The sequence below is a fragment of the Bos indicus genome, chromosome 5 (genome assembly GCF_029378745.1).
Source record: "Bos indicus isolate NIAB-ARS_2022 breed Sahiwal x Tharparkar chromosome 5, NIAB-ARS_B.indTharparkar_mat_pri_1.0, whole genome shotgun sequence".
NCBI lineage: Eukaryota > Metazoa > Chordata > Mammalia > Artiodactyla > Bovidae > Bos > Bos indicus.
In genome coordinates, this window is record NC_091764.1 from 98,978,103 (window position 1) to 98,995,783 (window position 17,681).

The 17,681-nt window shown below is 41.0% G+C and overlaps 1 protein-coding gene across 1 annotated transcript in view; it reads left to right on the forward strand.

The window, feature by feature from the left end:
- The first annotated feature begins 8,221 nt into the window (after positions 1 to 8,221).
- The window catches only part of LOC109558577 (C-type lectin domain family 7 member A-like), a 54,922-nt gene continuing 45,462 nt past the window's right edge, over positions 8,222 to 17,681 (forward strand). Inside the window, exons 1-2 of the mRNA XM_070788741.1 lie at positions 8,222 to 8,319; positions 12,153 to 12,245. Of these exons, the coding sequence (XP_070644842.1) occupies positions 12,155 to 12,245 (91 nt within the window). The 5' untranslated portion in view covers positions 8,222 to 8,319; positions 12,153 to 12,154. The remainder of the gene's footprint in view (positions 8,320 to 12,152; positions 12,246 to 17,681) is intronic.

Genomic DNA, 17,681 nt, shown 5'->3' on the forward strand with positions numbered 1-17,681 from the left:
AGTCTTTAGCTGGGTGTTATATAGCTACTGCTGCTGCTACTGCTGCTAAGTCACTTCAGTCGTGTCGACTTTTCGACCCCATAGACGGCAGCCCACCAGGCTCCCCTGTCCCTGGGATTCTCCAGGCAAGAACACTGGAGTGGGTTGCCATTTCCTTCTCCAATGCATGAAAGCGAAAAGTGAAAGTGAAGTCGCTCAGTCGTGTCTCTTAGCGACCCCATGGACTGCAGCCTACCAGGCTCCTCCATCCATGGGATTTTCCAGGCAAGAGTACTGGAGTGGGGTGCCATTGCCTTCTGCTAATTAAAGAAAGGAAATGTCTCAAAACTCAGAGAATGACACCAGGCCCCTCACCCACAGCATGCATTTTTGAGATAACATTGGCACCAGGATGAGTCATCCTGGACCATAAAACAATTGACATGAATCTTGAAGAAAGGCAGATTTCAATACAAATATATAGTTTCATTAACATAGATTAGGAGAACAATGTATTGAAGGAGGAAACAGAACAGGCTCTATTTTGAAACCAGGACTCCATCTTGGGTTGGACTGTGGACTTGGAGCTACATGCCCAGTATTTATGGAAACGATATACCAACAGGAAAACCAGGCCCCCAGAAGGAACAGCCCCAGCACTCTCAGTCGCCTGAAAGATACCCTAATTATCTGTGTAACCAAATAGAATCATACATTCTATTATGCTTATTGGGGTATGACCACAGGCCTATTGATAATTGTCCACTGTTAACTACCTAGGCTTAAGGCATATGAATCATGGATTAACTTTTACTGTATCTTTCTTTTGTTCAGACTAGTTTCAGCGAATTTGGGGAAGTGGGTTTGGGCATGTACACTTAGGGTATATAAGGTTTTCACAAAAACTGGTCGGGGTCCTTGGTTAAGAGGAGACTGCCTTGGGCCCACCCGTGTCATAAATTGCACTCCACTATCTGCATTGTCCTTCTGAGTTTGCTTCCCAGAACGCGTGGCTACAACAGTATAACATACTGGTTTGTCAAGTCTATTCTGAGGGTTCTGAGCCTTTAGGTGGAACTGACTTGAAGACAGAGTCTGGGGTAAATACATAGCACATTAACAGAGCTTAAGACAAACATTTCCGTAAGAAAAATGCATTGGTTAGCTCAAGGTTTAAGAAAAGTTAAGCTCAGGTGGAACCAGGTGTCATTATGGCAACACAGCATTTTAAAAGAAACTTCTTTTTAAATTTCTATAGAGAAGGGGAAGGAGAAGGCAATGGCAACCCGCTCCAGTACTCTTGCCTGGAAAATCCCATGGATGGAGGAGCCTGGTAGGCTGCAGTCCATGGGGTCGCTAAGAGTTGGACATGACTGAGCGACTTCACTTTCACTTTTCGCTTTCGTGCATTGGAGAAGGAAATGGCAACCCACTCCAGTGTTCTTGCCTGGAGAATCCCAGGGACGGGGGAGCCTGGTAGGCTGCCGTCTATGGGATTGCACAGAGTCAGACACAATTGAAGTGACTAGCAGCGGCAGCAGCAGAGAAGGGGAAAAAAATGTAACACTAGTTTGTTTCTTCCTGCCACTTACGGGAGAGAGAAAAAAATGTCTGACACTTGCAGCCTATTTTCACCGTTTGGAGACCCCTGGCCTTCCCGCCTATTACCCTGTCAGTACCACAATCCTTTATGTCTCAGCACAGAGAGGAATTCAGTGAGAGGAAAGTGGTAGATAAGAATTGATTTATTAGAATAGGACTCTTGTCAGGTTTACAAGTGGGTGGGTGAGAAATGCCATTCCTGGAGAACTTAGTGGGGTACGGTTTAATAATAAAAGGAAAAGTGGGCATGGGGAGAGGAACTTTCTTGTCTTTCTTGAGTAGTCCTTATGCTTCCATCATCAGCTCCTCCTCCACGTTGGGCAAGGGAGTTTTCTTGTCCCTACATGGTCAAGCTAGGTTCATAAATTATTGTTGTTCATGTGTGCACAGAGCACGCCCTAGGGATCATTAACTTTCTGAGCTGGGCAGGATTTGGGTCTCATACCACCATTGTTTTATTGTTTGGGGGCATGTCTTGTGCTTTTGTTGCATGGCTTTGTTGCTAAATAAACTTGCTTGGTTTAGTGGTTAAGCAAACACGATTTTGCTTACAAAAAAGATCTTCATGATCCAGATAACCACGATGATGTGTTCACTCACCTACAGCCAGACTTCCTGGAATGTGAAGTCAAGTGGGCCTTAGGAAGCATCACTACAAACAAAGCTGGTGGAGGTGATAGAATTCCAGTTGAGCTATTTCAAATACTGAAAGATGATGCTGTGAAAGTGCTGCACTCAATATGCCAGCAAATCTGGAAAACTCAGCAGTGGCCATAGGACTGGAAAAGATCAGTTTTCATTCCAATCCCAGAGAAAGGCATGCCAAAGAATGCTCAAACTACCACACAATGGCACTAATCTCACTTGCTAGCAAAGTAATGCTCAAAATTCTCCAAGCCAGACTTCAACAGTATATGAACCATGAACTTGCAGATGTTAAGCTGGATTTAGAAAAGGCAGAGGAACCAGAGATCAAACTGCCAACATCCGTTGGATCATTGAAAAAGCAAGAGAGTTCTAGAAAAACATCTACTTCTGCTTTATTGACTATGCCAAAGCCTTTGACCATGTGGATCACAAGAAACTGTGGAAAATTCTTAAAGAGATGGGAATACCAGACCACCTGACCTTCCTCCTGAGCAATCTGTATGTAGGTCAAGAAGCAACAGTTGGAACTAGAGTTGGAACAACAGACTGGTTCCAAATCAGGAAAGGAGTAGATAAATGCTGTATATTAACTTAAATGCAGAGGACATCATGCTGGGAAAGATTGAAGGCTGGAGGAAAAGGGGACGACAGAGGATGAGATGGTTGGATGGCATCACCGACTCAATGGACATGAGTTTGAGTAAACTCCGGGAGTTGGTGATGGACAGGGAGGCCTGGTGTGCTGCAGTCCATGGCGTCACAAGGAGTCGGACATGACTGAGTGACTAAACTTAACTGAAATGAAACACAATTTGCCCGGTCTGGTGACTCAGCAGTAAAGAATTCACCTTCCAATGCAGGAGACAGAGTTCAGTCCCTGGGTCAGGAAGATGCCCTGGAAAAGAAAATGGCAACCCACTCCAGTATTACTGCCTTGGAAATCTCATGGACAGAGGAGCCTCAAGGGCTAACAGTTCATGGGGTCGCAAAAGAATTGGACACAACTTAGTGACTAAACAATAACAAAAACCTGCTTTCTTGAGTAATCATTAACTTACAGAGGTCTTACATATTTTTTCTACTTACAGTCCCCGAGTGGCATTAACGGCTTGATCACTTACTTTGTCGCTTTATTCTGTCCCTATCAGTTGGGATCCCTTATCTAGTGTAATGACCCCTCCCAACTGTTTCTGTCCTACTGTACAGCCAGGCTTTATTTAATTAGAGTATCTTTGTTATGTCTTCCATTACCTCAGGATCTCTGGGCTACTGTATTTATGTAACTACCCATGACTGCAAGAAGATCAAACAAGTCAATCTTAAAGGAGATCAACCCTGAATATTCACTGGAAGGACTGATGCTGAAGCTGAAGCGCCAGTGTTTTGGTCAACTGATGCGAAGAGCCAACTCATTTGAAAAGTCCCTGATGCTGGGAAAGATTGAGGGCAGAAGGAGAAGAGGGCATCAGAGGATTAGATGGCTGGACGGCATCACCAATGCAATGAACATGAACTTGGGCAAACTCCAGGAGATGGTGAGGGACTGGGAGGCCTGACGACCTGCAGTCCACGTGGTCACAAAGAATTGGACATGACTGGGCGACTGAACAACAGCAGCAACTACCCATGAAGGAAACCTGCCAAACTAGGCATAGAAGGGAGCTAGGACTCGACTGCCCTGAAGGACATCCCCTTATTACAAGTGTTCAGGCTCGGCATAATTTCTCCATCTTGAGCTTCCTGACCTATTACAGAAATGAGGAACCTTTTATTAGATGGAAGCATGCCATTGTTACATAAAATTTAAATACTAATGTAAGGATGGCAATGAACAACAAGGTTAGAATACACACCTTTGGGCCTATTTGTGTTCAGGCCTATCCTTTGCTCTTCCCTCCTCAGCTTCTTATTGTGGGGAAATGAACACCTCCAAGCAGCACTTCCCAGTGTCTTTAACCAGACAAACCCTGAGACAAAACTTAAGTGCTATCAATGCTGATGCAATGCTGGTCCAATACTTTGGCCACCTAATGCAAAGAGCTGACTCATTGGAAAAGATCCCCCAAAGCTGGGAAAGATGGAGTGCAGGAGGAGAAGGGAGTGATCAGATGGGATGGTTGGATGGCATCACTGACTCAATGGACATGAGTTTGAGCAAACTCTGGGAGATAGTGAAGGACAGGAAAGTCTGGTGTACTGTAGTCTATGGGGTCACAAAGAGTCTGACAGGAGTTAGCCACTGAAAAGCAACAACAGTCAATGCTGCTGTACGGCATAGGGCTCGGCTTGGTGCTCTGTGATGACCTAGATGGGTGGGGTGAGGTCGTGGGAGGGAGGCTCAGGAGGGAGGGGACATATGTATACATATGGCTAATTCACTTTGTTGTACAGCAGAAACTAACACAACATTATAAAGCAAGTATATCCCCCACCCCGCCCCCAAAAAAATGTTTTATAGGGCAATGAAACTGAGGGAAAGAGGAAGTGAGGTGAAGGAGGATGGGAAATAAATACAAAATGATACATAACTGAGCTGCCCACTGCTTCACAAATGAACAAAACAAGGTCGTGTGACCTTGGGGAACTTGGCTCTAAAGAAACACTGGAAGTGTAACCCTTGTTTAGGGGGGAGTAGAAGCTTCTGGATACGGCTAAACTCTGAGTGTCCTTATTGAGTTCTAAGTAGTTTCTTAGCATCTTTGTCACCTTCTTGATCAGTAAGTAAGTAAGTAAGTGAAAGTTGCTCAGTCGTGTCCGACTCTTTGCGATCCCATGGCCTATGGACTACACAGTCCATGGAATTCTCCAGGCCAGAATACTAGAGTGGGTAGACTTTCCCTCCTCCGGGGATCTTCCCAACCCAGTGATCGAGCCCAGGTCTCTCACATTGCAGGTGGATTCTTTACCAGCTGAGCTACAAGGGAAGCCCAGTACCTTGAATAAAATTTCCTCTGTTTTAAAACAGAGAGATTTGTTTTCCTTGCTGGGCTTTGATTGGTACAATGTATTTTCTTACTTTCTTATTATAACCATCCTGTGGGATAATAACAGCTTGGAGGTGTTGCAGGTTTGCTCCAACCACTATAATCAAGTCAGTATTGCAATAAAGTGAATGTTGCCATAAAGTAAGTCACACAGTTTTTGTTTGTTTCCCAGTGTATATAACAGTTATATTTACATTATTCTGTAATCTATTAAGTGAACAATAGTATTATGTCTTAAAAAAAAACAAACACAATGTGCATACCAGAAAAAAATTAAAGTTAAAAACTAAAACCAATGTGCATATCTTATTTAGAAAATGCTTCATTGCTAAAATATGCTAGCCATCATATGAGCCTCCAATGAGCTGTATTCTTTTTGCTGTTGGAGGGTCTTGCCTTGATATTTGATTATGGCTTACTGACCAGGGTGGTGGTTGCTGAAGTTTGGGGGTGACTGTGACAATTTCTTAAACTAAGACCTGTGATACATATGTGTACTCAGTCATGTCCAACTCTTTGGGATGCCATGGACTGTAGCCAGCCAGGCTTCTCTGTCCATGGAATTTTTCAGGCAAGGATACTGGAGTGGGTTACCATTTCCTCCTCTAGGGGATCTTCTTAAATCAGGGATCAAATTTGCATCTCCTTCATGTCCTGCATTGCAGGCAGATGACCGCTGGGTCATCAGGGATGCAGAAGTGAAGTTTGCCACATCAATTGACTCTTCGTTTCAGGAACAATTTCTCTGTAGCATGCCATATTTTCAGAAAGCATTTTACCCACAGTAGAAATTTTTTTCAAAATTGGAGTCAATCCTCTCAAATACTGCTGCTGTTTTATCAACTACGTTTGTGTAATATTATAAATCCTCTATTGTCATTTCAATAATTTTCACCGAAACTTCACCAGGATTGGATTCCATTTCAGGAAACCACTTTCTTTGCTCATCTTAAAGAAGCAACTCCTCATCCTTTAAAGTTTTATCATGAGAGATTGCAACGATTCAACCATATTGTCAGGCTCCACTTCTCTTGCTATTTCCACCACATCTGCCATTACTTCCTCCACTAAAATCTTGAACCTCTCAAAGTCATCCATGAAGGCTGAGACCACTTCTTCCAAATACCCATTTATGTTGATACTTTGACCTCTTCTCGTGAATCATAGATATTCTTAATGGCATTTAGGATGGTGAAGATTTTCCCCTCTCTCCTTTCTTCTCTTCCTGCCTTCCTTTCATTATCTACTCATATATGGTATGATTTTCCCCCCTCCATTTTTCAATCAAAATTCTTTACTTCACAGGTACTATTTTTTGGCCTGCTTGCTCTAGGTGATGAGAGAGGCCAGTTCAGTTCAGCACAGTCACTCAGTCATGTCTAATTCTTTGTGAACCCATGGATTGGAGCACACCAGGCTTCCCTGTCCATCACCAACTCCCGGAGATTACTCAAAATCATGTCCATTGAGTCGGTGATGCCATCCAACCCATCCCATCCTCTGTCGTCCCCTTCTCCTCCCACCTTCAATCTTTCCCAGCATCAGGGTCTTTTCCAATGAGTCTGTTCTTCACATCAGGTGGCCAAAGTATTGGAGCTTCAGCTTCAGCATCATTCCTTTCAATGAATATTCAGGATTGATCTCCTTTAGGATGGACTTCTTGGATCTCCTTGCAGTCCATGGGACTCTCAAGAGTCTTCTCCAACACCACAGTTCAAAAGCATCAATTCTTATGTGCTCAGCTTTCTTTATAGTCCAACTCTCACATCCATACATGACTACTGGCAAAACCATAGCTTTGACTAGATGGACCTTTGTTGGCAAAGTAGTGTTTCTGCTTTTTAATATGCTGTCTAGGTTAGTCATAGCTTTTCTTCCAAGGAGTAAGCATCTTTTAATTTCATGGCTGCTGTCACCATCTACAGTGATTTTGGAGCCCCACAAAATAAAGTCTCTTACTGTTTCCACTGTTTCCCCATCTATTTCCCATGAAGTGATGGGACCAGATGCCATGATCTTAGTTTTCTGAATGTTGAGTTTTAAGCCAACTTTTTCACTCTCCTCTTTCAATTTCATCAGGGGGCTCTTTAGTTCTTCTTTGCTTTCCGCCATGAGGGTGGTGTCATCTGCATATCTGAGGTTATTGATATTTCTCCCAGCAATCTTGATTCCAGCTTGTGCTTCATCCAGCCTGGCATTTCACATAATGTCCTCTGCATTTAAGTTAAATAACTAGGGTGATTATATACAGCCTTGACCTACTCCTTTCCTGATTTAGAACCAGTCTGTTGTTCCATGTCCAGTTCCAACTGTTGCTTCTTGACCTACATACAGATTGCTCATTAGGAAGGTCAGGTGGTCTGGTATTCCCATCTCTTCAGAATTTTCCACAGTTTATTGTGATCCACACAGTCAAAGGCTTTGGCATAGCCAATAAAGCAGAAGTAGATGTTTTTCTGGAACTCTCTTGCTTTTTCAATGATCCAGTGGATGTTGGCAATTTGATCTCTGGTTCCTCTGCCTTTTTAAAATCCAGCTTGAACACCTGCAAGTTCTTGGTTCACGTACTGTTGAAGCTTGGCTTTGAGAATTTTGAGCATTACTTTGCTAGCATGTGAGATTAGTGCCATTGTACGGTAGTTTGAGCATTCTTTGGCATTGCCTTTCTCTGGGATTGGAATGAAAACTGACCTTTTCCAGTCCTATGGCCACTACTGAGTTTTCCAGATTTGCTGGCATATTGAGTGCAATACTTTCACAGCATCATCTTTCAGTATTTGAAATAGCTCAACTGGAATTCCATCACCTCCAGTAGCTTTGTTCATAATGATGCTTCCTAAGGCCCACTTGACACATTCCAGGAATCTGGTTCTAGGTAAGTGATCACACCATGGAGAGGCAAGGGTACTTTAAATAATGTGGACATATGTAAGAGTTCTGACAAGAACAGAAACTTTCAGAATGTCTCAAATGTCAAGATTTCCTATTCTACTGCTGAGAATATTTTCAGTTGTTCTGGACATCAGATCTTTTCCTCCCGTTCAGCCTTTAGAAGGGAAAGTGAACCCTCCCAACTCTATTTCTGAACAAACTGTGGAACTTACAGGTAAGATCAAACCTACTGTGTGTCATCAGCTACTGATTCTGGAGAGATTTTTAACATCCTTAATCCTATCTGTTTGGGCTTGATATGTGAAAGTCTGAGATGGTAAAGAATCTGCCTGCAATGCAGGAGACATGTGTTGGATCCCTGGGTCCGGAAGATCTCCTGGAGAAGGGAATGGCTACCCACTCCAGTATTCTAGCCTGGAGAATTCCATAGACAGAAGAGCCTGGTGGGCTACACTCCATGGGGTTGCAGAGTTGAACACGACTCAGAGTAATGAGACTTTAGGAAAGGAGAGCGAACCCCCCCTGAATTATAACATTTTCAAGTAGAACTATATTGAATCAAAAGGAGGTCATTGAATGAAGAATTTTTATTCTGGTAATGAAATAATGCTGAACCATCCAAATTTCCTTGTTAAGAAACTGAATAAAGTGAATTGTAAAGACTAAGAAAAGGCATAGAAAAGGTATGTTTACCTTTCATTTTTTTTAAGAATAATTTTTTTGTGAATGTTTTGTATCATCATTTTAGTTAGCTTTTACTCTTAGTTATAAACTATAATAATCTAGATAGGGAATATTTTGTTTTCTGCTGCTGCTTCTGCTGCTGCTCCTGCTGCTGCTAAGTCACTTCAGTCGTGTCCAACTCTGTGCGACCCCATAGAGGGCAGCCCACCAGGCTCCCCCCGTCCCTGGGATTCTCCAGGCAAGAACACTGGAGTGGGTTGCCATTTCCTTCTCCAATGCATGAAAGTGAAAAGTGAAAGTGAAGTCGCTCAGTCCTGTCCGACCTTTAGCATGGACTGCAGCCTACCAGGCTCCTCCGTCCATGGGATTTTCCAGGCGAGAGTACTAGAGTGGGGTGCCATTGCCTTCTCTGTTTGTTTCTAGTAGTATACAAATAAATGACTATGTGAAATCTTTTTTCCTTATAAGTTGAAAATTTTTTGAAGATAAACACTTTGTATTTAAGTTTAGAAACAAAGTCATTTAAGGAGATCAAATTATTGTGTCATAAACACCTTTACAAATAATTAATTGCTCTTTCTTTTTGGTTTTCCTAGTTTATAATTGCCTCCTGCCTTAGATTATTCATTTGTTCCTTTATCCCTCTGTTTACCGATGCTTACTTAACACTTACTGTGTGCAAGGCACACATTATACTTGGTGCTGAAAATTTAAAGGTAATTAAGTCACAGACCCTTTGCCTTGAAATTCAAATTTCAGGGGACAGAAATAGCTGTAAATAATTAAAGTGCAATGTGAAAACAGAAGTAATTGGATCATAATTAAGGATATCTGAGAACTCACAGGAAGGATGGAGTTAACTCTGCTCAGGCACAGGGAAGACTTTTCAAAGAAATGCATTCAGTCAAGTTTGAAGGAAGACTATGTATTTTGCCAGGTGGAGGAGAAGGAGCATGGCAATGCATTCAAAGTGATTATAGCCCAGATACATTATTTCCACAGACTCTTAGTGCTGCTGGAAGATAGGATGTTGGGCATTGATGGAGAAGCTGTGAATAGGGGCTATCAGCATCAGATTTGGCTAGAGTTGGCAAACAAAGAGCAGTCTGTTTTTTACTTTTTAACCTGTGCTGGGTCTTCAGTGCTGTCAGCGGGCTTTTCTCTAGTTGCCTTGCACAGGCTTCTCAGTGCCGTGGCTTATCTTGTTGCAGAGCACAGGCTCTAGAGCACACAGGCTTCACAGCTAGGGCACAGGGCTTAGTTGTCCCGCAGCACATGTAATCTTTCCGGAACAGGGATTGAACCTGTGTCTCCTGCATTGGCAAGCAAATTTGTAACCACTAGACCACCAGGGAAGTCCCTAAGAGCAGTTTTTAAAGAATCAATGAGACTGAATATTATACAGAGATCGAAAAATACCCTAAGATTTCTGTTCAGTCCCAAACTGTTTTTCTCTTCTTTTTTTGATTACCAGTCCTTTCTGGGACTCACCCATCTTTTCTTTCCAATATAAAGTTGTTACAATCTATGGAATCCCTTAGTACATTAACCCAGACATATCCTTCAGGTGAAATCTTTCTAATTCAAACTTTTGTTTTTCCTAAAGGCAAAAATTATTCAGAGTTCTCTGCTTTTAAGTTTATATTTTAAAAAGGCTTTTATTGAATTTGTTATAATATTGTTTCTGTTTTTTTGTTTTGGTTTTTTGGCCGAAAGGCACATGGGATCTTAGATTCCTGACCAGGGGTCAAACTTGCGCCCTCTGCTTTGGAAGGTAAAGTCTTAACCACTGGATTTCCAGGGAAGTCCCTTAAGCTAATTTTTTATACTGATAATTGCAGTAGGTAAACTAGCAGAGACAAGAAATGTAGTAAAAGATCTTCTAAATTCGTTCTATACTGTGATATGTATAGCTCTTAGCTCTTTTTCTGAAAATTAAAATGCCCTTTTGGATTCACTGTTGTTGTTGTGTAGTCACTAAGTCATGTTCGACTTTTTGCAACCCCATGGACTGTCACCCTCCAGGCTCCTCTGTCCATGGGATTTCCCAGGCAAGAACACTGGAGTGGTTTACCATTTCCTTCTCCAGGAATCTTCTTGACCCAGTGATCGAACTTGTGTCTCTTGCGTGCAGGTGGATTCTTTACCACTGAACCACCTGGACATTACCTTTACTTTAATTTGAGGGTATAAATAGTTAGACTTCAAAAATGTGTTGGTGTCCATTAAATCTTGTGTTAGCCCTAGCCTAGGGGGCCAAAGACTATTGACCAGTCCACGAGCTCTTCTGAATCACCTTTTCTCTTTTTCTTCACACAAGTTACTTTCCCAGCTCCCCTTGTAGCTAGAATGGCTATGTAGCCCACCTTTGGCTACTAAGACTTAAAACAAAGTTGTCTAGCTTTCTGGAATGGCTTTCATTCCCTCTACTCTTTTTTGTCTTGAATACTAAATAAGTTACCTGGAGCTGTGACAACTCTATTGTAGCCATGAGGTTGTCAACACACTCAAGAGCAGCTTCAAAAGCTTTAGAGAGCCAGTGGCATTGATGATGTTGTTGACCTGTCTTGATCTCTGGATATTTTATCATATTTGTCCAGATACATGTCTAAGAGCCACCTACTTGTGGTTGTTGTCAGTTTCAATGGGTTCCTCATTACACAGAAGAAGGAACTCACACTGAATTAAAAATATAAGCAGGATGTTTGACAAGTGAGGATGGACTTAGAAAAAGCCAGATGGGGAAATCAGAATAGCTCTGGATTTATTATCACTATATCTATAAAATGTATTATTATAATCTAGCATTACAGTATACAGAGGATGTGCTGTGCTACAGAAAAAGATAGCTTAGAATGAAAACAAACCAAGACAAAACAAAACAGGAAACCCTTGTGATTTGTGGTTTAAAAATAAAAGGATCTCATGCAGCCAAAGCTGCAACTTCTCAGCCTTTCTTCTGTCAGCTCTGCTTTTATGTATTACGACCTATTGCTTTAATCTGTTTCTGAACACAGTAGGAAAGTCTCTTCAAAATGATGTATATATATATTTTGGTCTGAACACCTTACACATTTGCCCCCCCACCCCACCCCAATTCTCCATTCATCATGGGCACAGCAGCCTCCCTCAAGCCTACAAAAGACCACCAATGGTGTGAAATTCCAACACACACTTTACTTATTTTAGGCCTTCAAAGGAATTCTCATAAAAGAGGAGGAAGATCCCCTCAAATATAATTTTTATAAAGAACAATTTCTCATATGTTGTATGAGAAGTGTGAATTGCAATAATTTTTTTCTTGAATGTATGAGAAAGTTCACTTTCAACCACATCTCATCTCCACGTTTCTCTACCCTTCAGACATGACAGAGAAGCATGTTTATACTGATGTGAAATCTCTTGGCAAAAGGAAGAAAATGCCGTCCAGAACTGCTGACAGGAAATATGAGGGTGGTAAGCATCTATATTTACAGAATCATACATCACAGGTTTGAACATGATCTTATATATTTTAAAATCCACTAAATTTGTAAATGTCTCCCTATAACTTAACTGTCAAGTGTTTAAACTGTGTTTGAACACCTGCTTGGAAATGAAACTCATTTTTTCCCCCAGGGTAGTAGTCAACCACAAATTGTAACTGCTCCTAGAATATTTTTGCTTTACTCTGAATCAGAATATTTCTTCTTGAATCTGGCATGCACAAACACTACTTAGAAGCCTTTTCATGGAAAAGAAGTGATTATCATAAAAGCTTGATGACTTCTTATGTTGAGTCCAGGATTTCAATGCAACAGGGTATTATTTCTTCCTGTGGGTCCATGAATCAATTACAGTGCAGAAAGCATGGCAGATCATCTTGTTTTATTAGTAATAGATGTAGAGTCAAGGTATATTTGCTGTTTAAGAGTTTTTTTGTTTTTAAAGATGATAAATGCTAATGCTAGGGAATTAGCAATGTGTGCCTGGAGAATCCCAGGGGCGGCAGAGCCTGGTGGGCTACTGTCTATGGGGTCACACAGAGTCGGACGCGACTGAAGCGACTTAGCAGTAGCAACAGCATAGGCCTTATACTGTAATGATTGGGTCTTTATCACCATTTTAAATTTTATTTTTTAAAAAATAACTAACTAATTTTTGGCTGCACTGGGTCTTTGTTGCTGCACAAAGCCTTTCTCTAGTTGCAGCAAGTGGAGGCTACTCGCTGGTTGCCTTGTGAGGACTTCTCATCGTGGTGGTTTCTCTTGTTGCAGAGCATGGCTCTAGGCTTGCAGGCTTCATTTGCTGCACACAGACTTCATTCAGCAGTTGTAGCTCTCCATGGGCTTAGTTGCCCCACGGCATGTGGGATCTTAGTTCCTGGACCAGGAATGTCCACTGCACTGGTAGGCAGATTCTGGACCACCAGGGAAGTCTCCTTATCATCATTTTTTAATGGTTCTCTTCTGACTGTCCTTCTCAATAATCCAAGTGACTACTCTGTGCTGGGCTGTTTTCCACAGGTGGCCAGACCAGTGGAAGGACTGAAAGAAAATGTCTTGGTCCTTATGTCTTCAAATAGCTTCTTCAAACTCCTTATTTAAAAATCTGTAATTTTTTGCATACAGGGTTATCGTTACCATCTTTCTAAATTCCATATATATTCGTTAGTATACTGTATTGGCAGAAAAGGCAATGGCAACCCACTCCAGTACTCTTGCCTGGAGAATCCCATGGACAGAGGGGCCTGGTAGGCTGCAGTCCATGAGGTCGCTAAGAGTCGGACACAACTGAGCGACTTCACTTTGACTTTTCACTTTCATGCATTGGAGAAGGAAATGGCAACCCACTCCAGTGTTCTTGCCTGAAGAGTCCCAGGGATGGGGGAGCCTGATGGGCTGCCGTCTATGGGGTCACACAGAGTTGGACACGACTGAAGCGACTTAGCAGCAACAGCAGCAGCAGCATACTGTATTGGTGTTTTTCTTTCTGACTTACTTCACTCTGTATAATAGGCTCCAGTTTCATCCACCTCATTAGAACTGATTCAAATATATTCTTTTTAATGGCTGAGTAATACTCCATTGTGTATATGTACCACAGCTTTCTTATCCATTCATCTGCTGATGGACATCTAGGTTGCTTCCATGTCCTGGCTATTATAAACAGTGCTGCGATGAACATTGGGGTACAAGTGTCTCTTTCAATTCTGGTTTCCTCGGTGTGTATGTCCAGCATGGGATTGCTGGGTCGTATGGCAGATGTATAGAATAGTCTTTTGGACTCTGTCGGTGGAGGGGTGGGGGGGCATGATTTGGGAGAATGGCATTGAAACGTGTAATATCATATAAGAAATGAATCGCCAGTCCAGGTTCGATGCAGGATACAGGATGCTTGGGGCTGGTGCACTGGGATGACCCAGAGGGATGTTATGGGCAGGGAGGAGGGAGGAGGGAGGGGGATTCAGGATTGGGAACATGTGTACACCTGTGGCAGGTTCATGTTGATGTATGGCAAAACCAATACAATATTGTAAAGTAAAAAAAAAAAATCTGTAATTTTAAATTATTTTGCTCTTGTAGTTATAGCAGTTGCAAAAATATAAAAAAAAAAAGAAAAAAATATCCTGTAATTTGTCATAACATTAGGAAAGGGGGCTTAGGACTTAGGACAAACGTGAATTCTATCATTCTACTGTAATGCTTTATTAAATGTTAAATTTCTACACTTTAGCCATTTATTCATAGATGTTGTAGGAAGTCATTATGGGTTGACATATATTTACATATATAAGAATCAAGGGAGATTTCCCTGGCAGTCCAGTGGTTAAGACTGTGCACTGCCAATATACGGGACATAAGTTTGACCCCTGCCTGGGGAACTAAGATCCCACGTGGCCAAAAAATTTTCTTTTGAAAAAGTGAAAAGACATCCTACAGAACGGGAGGAAATGTTTGCAAGTCATATATCTGAAGTGATGTGGATTCATAATAATGAACTCTTACACGTTAACAATAAAAAGATCAGTTACCCAATTAAAAAAAAAATTAAGGGCAGACATGCCCATTAAGCAACTTGAGGCAGAGACAGAAGCACATGCCTGGCAGGCTTCCATGAAGGTTTTTTTCTTTTCCTTTTTTAAAGAATGGATATTTATTTATTTATTGGCAGCATTGCAGCCTGTGGAATCTTAGTTCCCCAAACAGGGACTGAACCTATGCCCCCTGTAGTGGAAGTCCAGAGTCTCACCACTGGACTGCCAGAACAGTCCCGTCCGGGAAGATTTTCTTAAACTTATCTTTTTTTTTAAATGTCTTTATCAGGCAGCATGCCCCATTGTGCTGCAGTTTTCTCCAATAATTTTATGCTTCTGTAATCTTGCTTTGACCTAGATATATAATATTAGTTTTGTTTGAACACTGTTGCAATAATACCTTTAACTTATACGTTGATTGCTTTCATCAGGTTTATTGTTCCAATCCCCTTACTTTCATTTAATCACAGCTGCTTACTGCAGCTTGGCCACATTCTGGGTGCTGTGCTGTGTGCCAGTGATACCAAGGAGATACTGTGTCTTTGTTGCTGTTTATCACAAAGCCTTCTTCCTCTAGACTAAAATACATCCTCAGGAGTGGAAATTATGATCAAATACCTATTGCAGAGCATTTGAAACCTCAGAGGAGGTCAGTGTGGAAGGAGACTACAAGTAGTGGGGAAAATGACAGAAAATGAAAATGAGAAAGTGATCAAATAATGAGGTAAGCTTGAATGCTCATCCTAAGTTCAAAAGGAAGTATTAGAAACGTTTAATGGAGAAGAGAAAGAACCCGGGCTCTTTGGGATTTAGCTGATTTCATGGCTTGAGGAGGGAAAAATTAAGTTTGGAGAAGGGATATATTTAATTGTCATCTGTGAATAAGGAAGCATTTAAGACAAAGTTCATCAATATTCTGGAAAAGGCAAAAGTATGATGATGGTAAAAAGATCAGGGATGTGGAGTGGAGAGATGAACAGACAGAACACATAAGATTTTTAGGTCACTGAAAACACGCTTTATGATTTTATGATGGATATATGTTATTTTACATTTGTCCAAACCCATAGAATGTATTAATATAACACCAAAAGTGAACTCTTAGGTAAACTATGGACTGAGTCAAGACAGGTTAATTGATTATAACAAGTGACAGCAAGTGTACCACTCTGGTAGGAGATGTTGATAATAGGGGAGGCTATCTATGCATGTGTCAGGATAGGGATTCCTTGAGAAATCTCTATAACTGCCCCCTCAAGATTGCTGTGATCCACAGCCAGGCAACAAGAAGGTGGGACGAACTGAGAGAGGAGGACTGGCATATCTACACTATCATGTGTAAAACAGATGACTACTGGGAGCCTGCTGTATAACGCAGAGAGCTCAGCTTGGTGCTGTGATGACCTAGACATGGGGGGAGCAGGAGGGAGGATTAAGAGGGAGGGCGTATATGTATACTTATGGCTGATTCACCTTGTATAGCACAAAACAATACAACATTGAAAAGCAATTATCCTCCAATTAAAAATAAATTTTAAATTTTAAAAAAGTTTTAGCATAAGAAGATTGTTGTGATCCAATCTTTTACTCTAAAAGAATAAAGTCTTAAAAAACTTCTTTTAAAGATAATATACATAGAGGTCAGCTTGAAGGAACTATTTGGGGGCAGTTTGTGACATTTTGAGCATTAATGTTAGTAATATTATAATAGACAAATATATAAATCAATAAAATTGTTTTACAAGGTCATGTGTTCATAATGATATAAAAGAAAAGCTTGTCAGCATAGATAGTTGTAATCTGAAATGAGAATGCTAACAGATTATATTTCAGAAATGTATTTCAAACTGCTGGGCATACACACTGAGGAAACCAGAAGGGAAAGAGACACGTGTACCCCAATGTTCATTGCAGCACTGTTTATAATAGCCAGGACATGGAAGCAACCTAGATGCCCATCAGCAGATGAATGGATAAGAATGCTGTGGTACATATACACAATGGAGTATTACTCAGCCATTAAAAAGAATATATTTGAATCAGTTCTAATGAGATGGATGAAACTGGAACCTATTATACAGAATGAAGTAAGCCAGAAAGAAAAACACCAATACAGTATACTAACGCATATATATGGAATTTAGAAAGATGGTAACAATAACCCTGTGTACGAGACTGCAGAAGAGACACCAATGTATAGATCAGTCTTATGGACTCTGTGGGAGAGGGAGAGGGTGGGGAGATTTGGGAGAATAGCATTGAAACATGTATAATATCATGTATGAAACGAGTTGCCAGTCCAGGTTCAATGCACGGTACTGGATGCTTGGGGCTGGTGCACTGGGACGACCCAGAGGGAGGGTAGGGGAGGGAGGAGGGAGGAGGGTTCAGGATGGGGAATGCGGGTATACCTGTGGCGGATTCATTTCGATATTTGGCAAAACTAATACAATATTGTAAAGTTTAAAAATAAAATAAAATTAAAAAAAATTAAAAAAAAGAAATTTGAACATAAAAAGAAGTTAATAATTTCATTAAATGTATTAATATAGCTAAATGATTTTGTATAAGCTTATATTAATATATGTTTGTGAAGTATAGAGAGATATTTGTTTTAACTGTGTAAGTAAAGATGGGAATATATTGGAAATTATGTAAGCCCAGAAAAAGCAGAATCCAAAGGAGGATGATCATACACAATAAGAAAGCAGAAAGAGGAAAAGAGAGTTCAATTTCGTGCCTTAAAACGATGATTTAACCACACGTTTTAAAAAGGGACTAACTTCAAGAGTTTGATTCCTCTTTTCCTAGGCTTAGACTTTCCAAATGGCCCGAAAATTTAAATGGTACAAGAACGCATACACAATTTTTAATAG